Source organism: Ylistrum balloti, unplaced genomic scaffold, assembly GCF_031769215.1.
Source record: "Ylistrum balloti isolate Yb309-2 unplaced genomic scaffold, AGI_CSIRO_Ybal_v1 Utg371572, whole genome shotgun sequence".
NCBI classification, from domain to species: Eukaryota; Metazoa; Mollusca; class Bivalvia; order Pectinida; family Pectinidae; genus Ylistrum; species Ylistrum balloti.
In genome coordinates, this window is record NW_026782808.1 from 267,418 (window position 1) to 278,016 (window position 10,599).

The following is a 10,599-nucleotide window of genomic DNA, read 5'->3' on the forward strand; positions in this document are numbered from 1 at the left end:
ATCTGTATGAATGAGATCGAGTGTCCTGTGACATTACAGCAAACATCTTGTGTAAAATTACAACATCATGATTCTCTGACTTTTTCTTCATGTTAGAAAATGGGGTGGTCTACTATTTTTCAGTTATAACATAAAAGCTCTTCCTCACTGACATTTACTCATATAATGTTTGTCAACTCAAAAAAATTAGCTATTACTCGGAAAAATATTGAACATTTGTGAAAATTAAGCCTTAAATATAAACAAAACAGTGAAGTTCTATTTAACAAGTGTTATTCAAACATGTATGTATTGTGAGAAACAACAAAAGTCCTGTGTATTCCAATAGCCTGCCTTATCTGACCATCGGCTCTAAAAGGTGTCAGTTAAGTTTTACCATACTGTAATAATCTAATGCTATACTGAACCACTATGGTGTGGATTTGCACAACATGAGTATTATCAATTCTGTACTAAAAATCGATTTCAAGTGTAGTTAATGTTGAAAATATTTTGTTAAATTTGATGCAAAATATTTGTTCTTAAATATTTTTAAGAGTACATCTTCAGATTCTTGAAGTGTTTTACATATATTTTAACATCAATTAACTTAAAAAATTGACAAAAATTCACTCTTAATACACACTCATTGTTCATCTTAAATATTTAGTATGTACTGATTAAAACAGTATTCAGTAATAAAATGAAAAATAATAAATAATTCAGAAACATGTTTATTAATTAAACCTACAAATTCTTATCATACAGGCCTATACTATTACAACAAAATCCAACATAATTTCTTCCTTGTATCACAACATCTATGAAATGGTGCATACTTCTTTTAACACAGCAGAGAATCAATTGAGACAATTGCCACATCATTCACCTACTTCTCAATAAACTTTCTGCTCCTGATAGAAAAAATTATATAATTTGCAATCTATTTTGACCAATGACATGGCATATCTCCAACTAGACAACTATCTAAAATTTTAAAGTGACTCAGTCTTTTTTCATCCAAATTTTGAACTTACTACAACAGATAAACTTAAATACAATAAAGTTGTTTCCTTCTTAATATGAATTCTTAATAATAGAACACAAACAGAAATAATAGTTTGTCTCCCGTCATGAATGTAAAATCTTACGGACAACACGTCTGCTCATTATCAGGTTGGTTCTCTCTTAATATCACATTTTCTTGAAAAATGTTCCTAACATAAGTCAAAGTTAATAAAAAAACACAGCAAATGAAGCTTTAATCATATTGTTCAAGTCATGGCAAGACATCAATGAACAATCAATATCTTTCTTTAAGGATGTATGCTACTTTCCTGTAATTTGTACCTGCTATAAGAGTTACTAATTATTATTGACCTGTTAGGTTAAGGTTCATTGGAAAGAAACATGACTTTATATAGTTCATAACAATAACAAAATGAAGATTTCTGCCAAAACTCTGTTAAATCTGACATGAAAAATTAGTGCTAAGGGAAACAACTCTTGTACAAGAAATACATTGTGTGTAAGGTAGCATACATCCTTAAAATAATTTACTGTCTCTAAAAAATAAAATATAAGACTGATAATAATACAACAAAGGACATACATTTCATCATTGACAAATACTTTGAAGGTAAAGGATTATACCTTGTGTTGTCAAAAGATCAGCCTTTGGTCTACAATTCTGGTATACATCAATTAGAATATTCAAGTCTACAAACATAAAAACCTCTCTGATTTGATTCACAATTTCACCATAAAATTTCTCTTTTTCTGGTCCTTCAAAAATGTTTTACAAGAAAAACAAAATCACTTAAGCTTTTGCCACTTCAGTCTAATTTCCCCTTTGTCTCACTGTTTCATATATCATCAAAAACATGCTTCCATGAATCATTAGGAGAACAGAAAAAGCTCCTTTCCTGGTTTCCAACAACATTAACTATCAAGGATGGATATTCCCACAACTTCAGATTTTTCTAAAATAAAGCTCATTCATATTATGAAAGATTATGATTTCAATAAAATATCCATTGCAAAAGTAAAGATCAATTTAGCAGGTTTTTGATTGATTAATAATGTTTAGATAATTCTGATTGGTTAATAGTGTGTTGATAATTCTGATTGGTCTGTTGCAAAAGTAAAGATCAATTTAGCAGCTTTTTGATTGGTTAATAATGTTTTGATAATTCTGATTGGTTAATGGTGTGTTGATAATTCTGATTGGTCTGTTGATTTTGTTCAATGATTCATTACTGTCCTCCTGATTGGCTACATTTTCATGTCATCAGGTATCCTCTTGGCCTGCTTGGTCAGGATCCTAAAAGAGTAAGTATTTATATGTAAATGTTTCATTATACATGTAGTCTAAAATCATTATTAGTGATTCTTCAAGCCGATTTTTAACAGATTTGGGTCTGATGAACTTATCACCTGGTGCTCTCTCTTGTTCAGAAAACACTGAAAATATTGTCATTCAAAATGAGTCTGATACAAAAATACAGGCAACACAAGAAACAGATATAAAACATGTCAAACAGTCCAGCGAGAATGATTAGCAGTCTGCTGAAAAGACAAGAACAAACGAGAACAGATATAATTCATATAACCGATTCAATACTGCTTCAATTCAGGATCAATTTAATAATGCATCACATTTAGAATTTCATCACAAAACACCACTAGAAATGATTTAATATGCTTTTTTTCTGAAGGAAGAAATGAAAGGAAGGAGAGTAGAATTGACATATCAGAGAGTATCAATAATATATAGTGATCGAAATATAACATTAAAATCATTGTTACCGTCTTGTTACAGTGTGCTGATGATTACAGACATATATGTAAGGTTATTTATACAATTTATTATTCAAACTGATGCTGTATGTATTGTTACAAAACCAAACTCAGTTGTTTTAAGTGTAGTTTATTTTCCCATTCATGAAGACTGCATACAATAGTGTCAACAACAGTGGTTCTTAGTCTGTATTGAAATGTTTCGCAAGACTTTTACACTTCCTATGTACTGGAAACATGAAAACATACTACAGTACATTTAAAAGACATTTGAAAATTGTCCATGCTGAACATTCATTCATATCAAATAAAAATTAATGATTATTGAAGAGATAAGTCCATGCAAAAAGACACACACTGCAAAAGTGAAACCCAAGTGAAGCATGCAGACACTAAGTTAGCAGAAGATATGAAAAGGTTTCACTTCCATCCAGTTTAAGTTAAGCATTTAATGTCATTTTGTGAGAATGAAAACAATATTCAACCAATTTTCACAATTTCTTACATCATTTCCACAAAATTTATCATTAATTTAGCTATAGAAACAATATCAAATAACATACATGTGTTCATTTTTTTAACAATTTAAATTTTAAAACGACACATAATTGCAAATCCTAACAATCTTGTCAGTACCAATCATGTTTCTGTCTGTCATATTGAAGATGTATTCTTTTACCCATACATATTTAACCAAGGCTTTCTGCTGTCCAAATGTGAATTCCACATCCAAAAAGAAAACAGATATTTTTTATTTGACTGTTCTGCCACTCAAGATCCAGATTCCCATACAATATTTCTTTTATTTCTGCAAAATCATTCTCAGAACCTGCCAGAACTGAGCAGAAAACTCAGAGAAGATATTTATTTCATACTGCAGTTTGATATATATTGAATCTCTGGAGAGGTTTGAAGATTTTCTTACTGTAACCTATATTTTGATATCCTACCTACTTTAAAAAACTTCAGACCATGTTCCATTCGTCTTATTGGTATTAACTTGAATTTAACCTCCTTCCATAATTTTTAATACAGGTAAATCTGTAAAGCTGATATCACATTGACGTGAACACAGATGGCAATATACGACCATTTTTTTTATTGAGATTGCAAACTTAAATCACACAGATTTATTTTTTATTACACTTTTCCTGCTGGAAGCCACTAATGATCTAACAAAATACTTTAAGAGAAATACTTTAAAAAACTTTACTCTGTCAGATCAGAGGTTATACAGAGTGAATAATCATTCTTCACTCCATGTTCTCATACCCAAAGCCTGGAGTAAATGGAGATAATAAGGGTAGAGAGTTCCTTAAAGAGAGGTAACCAGTACCTACAAAACTTGTGCACCTGATGACTTATTTATGAGACAGAGACATGATTGATAACAAGAACAGTCTGTATGACCTACTATGGTGTAATACTGTAAGCCATACTGCCCATAGCTATAGAACTGCCGCGGCTCAGTGGACATGATAACCGTTGGTCGTTGATAGTACCCCGGGGGCATGGGTGAGAACGCACCCTGTTGGGGATGGTACACCCTGCCTTGTGGGCTGGGATGTGGGCCCCTGGGGTGATCACCCATTATGCGGTACTGTAATGTAAATAATATATAGTACATAAAGACTACATCAAGCAGATACACTATCTAATCTAATAAGCAGCATGATTTCTGATTTCACAACTACAATTTAATTCCAAACATGTTCATGACATGTTGTGATGGAACCAATTATCCCATCAACAGGCCTATAACAGCAGGTAAGTTAGTCCAAAAAACATTGGTTTTTATTTCATTTTTTTTATTACTTATCAAATTGCAGTACATATTTGTACAATTACATTTTAAAGTTGGTTCAGTTTAGATTAACACCTTTGTCATGGTATAAATTTTTCACCTGGACAGTTGACTAATTACAGAATTGGCAAAATAAACATCCATTTTCAGGCATTTGTAGTTATTGTTTCAATTTTCAACTTTTTCATTTATTTTTGTCTTCCAACACTCCAAATTATAAAAAAAACTTTTTGAAGTCCTGTAAAATGGATGGTAAGATGAATTTAAATATGACATATTATTGTAGTGATTACTGAAAACTTCACTAAAGTCAAAATAATAACAATTCATATTACTCTGACGACTGTGTCATCTATTTCAGTAATAATTTTTTTTATAAAAGCCACCATCACTGACACATGTTATTTCGACAGTGTGAAATCAGAACAAATCAATGACTCTTGTTACATTGCTCTTAGTAAGAATTACAACAACTTAAAATGAAAAATCATGCAAGTGTTTATGAGGGTTTAAAGTGTACATTAAGTAGAAAAAGTGAAAATAGCTGTGACCCAGTATTTTTTAATTCTTTTTTCTTTTTTAAAATTTAACAATTTTTCAAATGCTGTTGAGTTTATTTCAATTTGCCTTTTCTCCAAGTCAAGACGCTAATTTCTTGAGACATTCATTTCTAAGTTACAAAATATGATCAATGAAATATCAAATCTTAAAATCAATCAAAATAAAAAGTTTTGTCATTCTTTGTCCAGATTTCCCTAACTGAGTCACAGGAGAATTATGGATTCTTTTGTTTAAGTATCCACTCGCAAGTTTTCAATGTTGTCTGCAAAGTTAATGAAGATTTTTTTAAAGACAATTGCACCATTTCTTTGAATAAATGATACAAATGTAATCAAATTTACATTTGGCATACAAAGCAGAATTGAAAATTGCTTTCAAAAGAGAGGTGTCAATTTGGGCCATACTGTGGCCATTGAGAGATAAGCCAGCAGTTTGCATCTTTCTACAAATATAGATTATAATACCACTCTTGAATTTTACTATATATGATCAAATTTTGACAATCAATTTCCTAGAAAAGTTGAAATTGAAAATGCACTTGATGAATCCGTTTTAAACCTCAAGGTCAGGTACTCCAAGGTCCTGTGCTTGGTCAACCATTGTTCGCCAAGGATAGATTATGATTTTCTTGTGGTAGTAATTTATCATTATTTAGTTATTTTTTGGGCTGGTTAAATAAAACTTGTAACTTTAAACGAAAAAAAGCTAGATACATGAAATAAATGCAGTGACTCTACCCAAAGCTGCTCCACTAAAACATGCTCCAGTGACTCTAACATACTGCATGCTAATTAATAATAAATTATTAGGGTTACAACAATAGATACAGCTACAGAAACAAATATACCTGTTGGACAACTGGACTGGATATGTGTTCTCTGTTAACTGTTCCCTGTAACAATCATGACAAAGTTATCAAATTAATACAACAATCTTCTCCGTCAAAGTTAATCATTCACCTGTACCAAAGAGATAAAAAAAGATAATGACTTTTGTACAAACTATCAATTGATAGGAAACGTGTAATGTCACAAAAATTTACCCTCAGTAAAATCAGAAGAAATCCAAAAACAATCACAATGTTTTTTTTATAAAATTATATACCTATCTGCCTGTATTTTCCAACCATATGTGTTTTTTTTCCACAGACACATTCCAATTAACAATTACATCCATGGTTCTAATCTCACCTGTGTAACTGGTGATGACTGGTGTAAACTTGTCGCCATTGGCAATGACTTAGATGGGGAGAGGTTTCCTAGACGACTGGCAAGAGACCCTGTGTGGAGGTTAGCAGCAAACGCTGAGACTTTATCCATCATATTCTGTGTAAGACTCTGCTTCTGACCTCCTATCACTTCTGATTGGCTGATGTTTACAGGGTGAGTGTTGTTCTGGTGTGAGGCATTGCTAACAGGACTAATACTGTCAAATATTGATCTACCTGAGTAATGAGATGATGAAGTCTGCGAGGTTGCAAAAGGTGATGACAATGATGATAATGAAGATGAGGACTGTGATGAAGATGAGTGAGATGTAGACAATGATGTGCTCTGACTGTTGAATAAATTGTGATCCGTTGGCTGGGATGTTGGTTGTGATGGTATCGTAGGCGGTGTGTGCAGAAACGTCGCAAAATTATCAAAGAGATTGCCTTTATCTGGTGATTTTTTACCAGTGTCCACTTTAGATTCTAATTCATGTTCCTGTAATCGATTCTCCGTAGAATGGGAAACACTGTCAGAATTATGTACAGCGAGGGAAGAAGTTCTAGATAGCTCGGTATCATTTAACATGTCATCCATAGTAACACTGTCTTCTGTTTTATCATCAGAATCACATATAAGCTTTGTAACATTTCCAGAATTTGTTTCCTGCTTTGCAGAATGTTCGGAGCCAGTGTCTTGCATGGGCGAATCATCCATATCAAATGCATCAAAAACACTTTTTCGACTCTCACTAGGACCGTTGGTTTGATGTGGTGTATATGGTGGGAATTTACTGTTAGTATTTTGCTTCCATTCTGAATGTGTACCATTGCTGCTATCCAGTGGTATGACTGGGGTCAGCTTTGGTGGCCCTGAAGATTTTGGAGGGCTACGTATCCTTGGTGGACAAGTCAGTTTAGGAGGACCAAGTAATGATTGGGGTGTTAACTTTGGAGGACTATTCATTTTTGACAAACCTGCCAATGGTAATTTTGCAGAATGGCTTACCATTGGTGAGTTTAGGGAATGGCTAGCCACTTGTGATTTTGGGGAATGACTAGCTACTGGTGATTTCGGTGGACTGTGACTTTTAACACTAGGGGGACTGGAGCTGACTCCTTGAATGAACACTTTGGACGGTGAGAGAGAAGTGCTGGAGCCATCAGAGACTTTACGTTTCTTTGGAGGTTGCTGTGGAGGATTCATGGGAAACAGTTCTGGTATATCTTCATCACTTGAATTTGAGCGGTCAGATCCTGGAGAACGATCACCACTGGTTATCACAGACGACGTATTGGGTACATTTGTCTTGACTGGTAATACTGTCTTGACAGGAGAGTCACTCGCGATATTTTTACTCTCAGGTGTCAAACTTCCAGACAGGCTTTTACTATTTTCCAATGGAGCCTGCATATTATTTGACCCCACAAAAGATTTTTCTTGTGCAGCCTGCAAGACACTTGATTCCACAGATCTTTTAATGATGCCCTCTTGTGCAGACTTTCCATCTACTTGTACCGAAGTATTTGGTGACAAGGGAGACAAACCTGAGGATGGCCCCAGAGTAATGATAGCTTGTTTCTGTTGTTCTGTCCCAGTAGCACTAATACTGCCAGCTAGGAGTGTTTGAGATTCTGTTGGTGTTACTGAAGTTGCTGTGCTGGACACAGCTGCAATCTTAGATGCACTTGTACTGCCCTGGTATATAATACGAGTTTTGCCTGACAAGGGGAAGCCTGTACTCTGTCCTTTGACTTGTAATACATTTCCACTAATCTTAATAGCCTTATTAGCCCCACCTACAAGGCCAAGTTCAGCCAAGTTGATCACTTGACCAGGTTGAAGGGGCTGTTGCCCAGGGGCGGCCACTATTTTGATGATTCGTTGTCCTGTTGGTGACACACTGTTAACTGCCATCGGAAGCCTGGGACTTCCTGTTGATGTGGGCGTGGTACCTATCTTCACTGTGCCACCACTTTGTCCATGCTTGGCAATCATCTGTGGCTGACCAGCTTGGGACATTTGTCTCACCTTGGACACTCCCACAGGACCTACATTTAACTGCCTAACCTGTCCCATCCCTGCAGGCCCTAGCTGCTTCATTTGACTATTAGAGACACCAGGTCCTTTGGGTGATAAAGGCCTTTTGGGGGACAACAACGAATTGTCATTTAAAAGAGAAGTCCCTGATACATTTGGCTTTCCCGGCTTTCTTTTCACTTGAAATACAAACTTCTGTCCTTGATGAAAAGCGGTATCTTTCAATTCCATTTTTTCTGTGGATGAACTCGATGATGTCTCGTGTTTATTTGAGTATGGTGAATATTTCTTAGCATCCAACAGTGAAAGTGATGTAGCAGAAGTCTGCCTGTTTTGCTTGCTAAAGTTGTACAATAATTTCTTGCCATTAAACGATACCACATTGCCATCGATATTCCACTCAGGGTTCCCTACTTTGTTGATCTGTCGTATTGTTTTCTGTTCTCCACTCCAACCTATCTCGTCTATATTAGGGGATAACTCCGGAATTAAACGCGATGATTTTGTTGGTGTTGGAGGATCGAGGCGAACAATCTTATCTCTGTATGGTTTTGGGCTCTGACTTCTGTCAGAATCTTCATCGGAGTTATACTGAAAATGAGAGAAAATAGATTTAACTGATTTCAAAATATCAATCTTGATCCAATTTAATCTTTGAAAAGTGATAGCTGTTACAGACCCAATATTCACTGGGTCAAATCAACATTGAATAATTTTTCTGGTCCAATATTGTTTCAGTTACTCCCACATTGGCCTACCTATTCCTCTGTTTCCTTCACAGATATCATATCATCAGTAAAATGATTTTAAGCAGATCTGAAGAATTTATCCTGGATTTGTTGGAAGACTTTCTCATTTACACACAATATCTCAAATCTCTTATCAGAATGTTTCTGACCGTATATCAAGTGGGTTGAGGTCATTCATTTGAATAAACTTGGTAGCCTTTCCTCCCAGCATGCTACAGACCCAATATCGGCACTCATAGACTTTTGCTTATTGAGATGAAGTCCTTTGTATATTTTAACATATTTGACCCCTGTGACCTTGAAAGTGGGCCAAGGTCATTCATTTGAACAACTTTGTAGGGCTCCATGCCAGCATGCTATGGGCCAAGTATTAGCCCCCTAGGCCTTCTAGTATTTGAGAAGAAGTTATTTAAAGATTTTGACATATTTGACCCCTGCGACCTTGAAAGTTGTTCAAGGTCATTCATTTAAATAAACTTGGTAGCCTTTCCTCCCAGCATGCTACAGACCCAATATCGGCACTCATAGACTTTTGCTTATTGAGATGAAGTCCTTTGTATATTTTAACATATTTGACCCCTGTGACCTTGAAAGTGGGCCAAGGTCATTCATTTGAACAAACTTTGTAGGGCTCCATGCCAGCATGCTATGGGCCAAGTATTAGCCCCCTAGGCCTTCTAGTATTTGAGAAGAAGTTATTTAAAGATTTTGACATATTTGACCCCTGTGACCTTGAAAGTTGTTCAAGGTCATTCATTTAAACAAACTTGATAGCCCTTCATCCCAGCATGCCACAGGCACAATATCAGCAATCTGAGCCTTTTGGTTATTGAGAAGAAGTTGTTTAAAGATTTTAACATATTTGACCCCTGTGACCTTTAAAGTGGGTCAAGGTCATTCATTTGAACAAACTTGGTAGTCCTTCATCCCAGCATGCTACAGGCCTTATTTTAGTTGCCTGGGCCTTTTGATTACTGAGAAGAAGTCCTTTGAAGATTTAAAGACATTTGACCCCTGTGACCTTGAATGAAGGTCAAGGTCATTCATTTGAACAAACTTGGTAGGGTTTCATCAAAGCAAGCTACAGGCTAAATATTAGTTGCCTGGGCCCTCCAGTTATTGAGAAGAAGTCGTTTGAAGATTTTAAGACATTTGACCCCAGTGACCTTGAATGAAGGTCAAGGTCATTCTTTTTAACAAACTTGGTAGGGCTTCATCAAAGCAAGCTACAGGCCAAATATTAGTTGCCTGGGCCTTCCAATTATTGAGAAGAAGTCGTTTGAATGAAAAGTTTACGGACGGCGGACGACGACGGACGAAGCATGATGACTATAGGTCATCGGACCCTTCGGGTCAGATGACCTAAAAATGTGAAGCACAAGAAGTGACATGAAGAAAGGTGTTGTGATTTTTCTATGAAACATTTCCTAGCATTAGATTCAGTGGAACTGCATGTTTG

At 35.3% G+C, this 10,599-nt stretch overlaps 1 protein-coding gene across 1 annotated transcript; it reads right to left on the minus strand.

The window, feature by feature from the left end:
• Positions 1 to 584: 584 nt before the first annotated feature.
• LOC132563053 (serine-rich adhesin for platelets-like) lies at positions 585 to 8,982 on the minus strand (the record flags this gene model as incomplete). The annotated part of the gene is made up of 3 exons (XM_060227812.1): positions 585 to 2,302; positions 5,991 to 6,035; positions 6,334 to 8,982. Coding segments are annotated over 3 exons (2,727 nt in total), but the record flags the coding sequence as incomplete, so codon positions are not given.
• Positions 8,983 to 10,599: the final 1,617 nt, after the last annotated feature.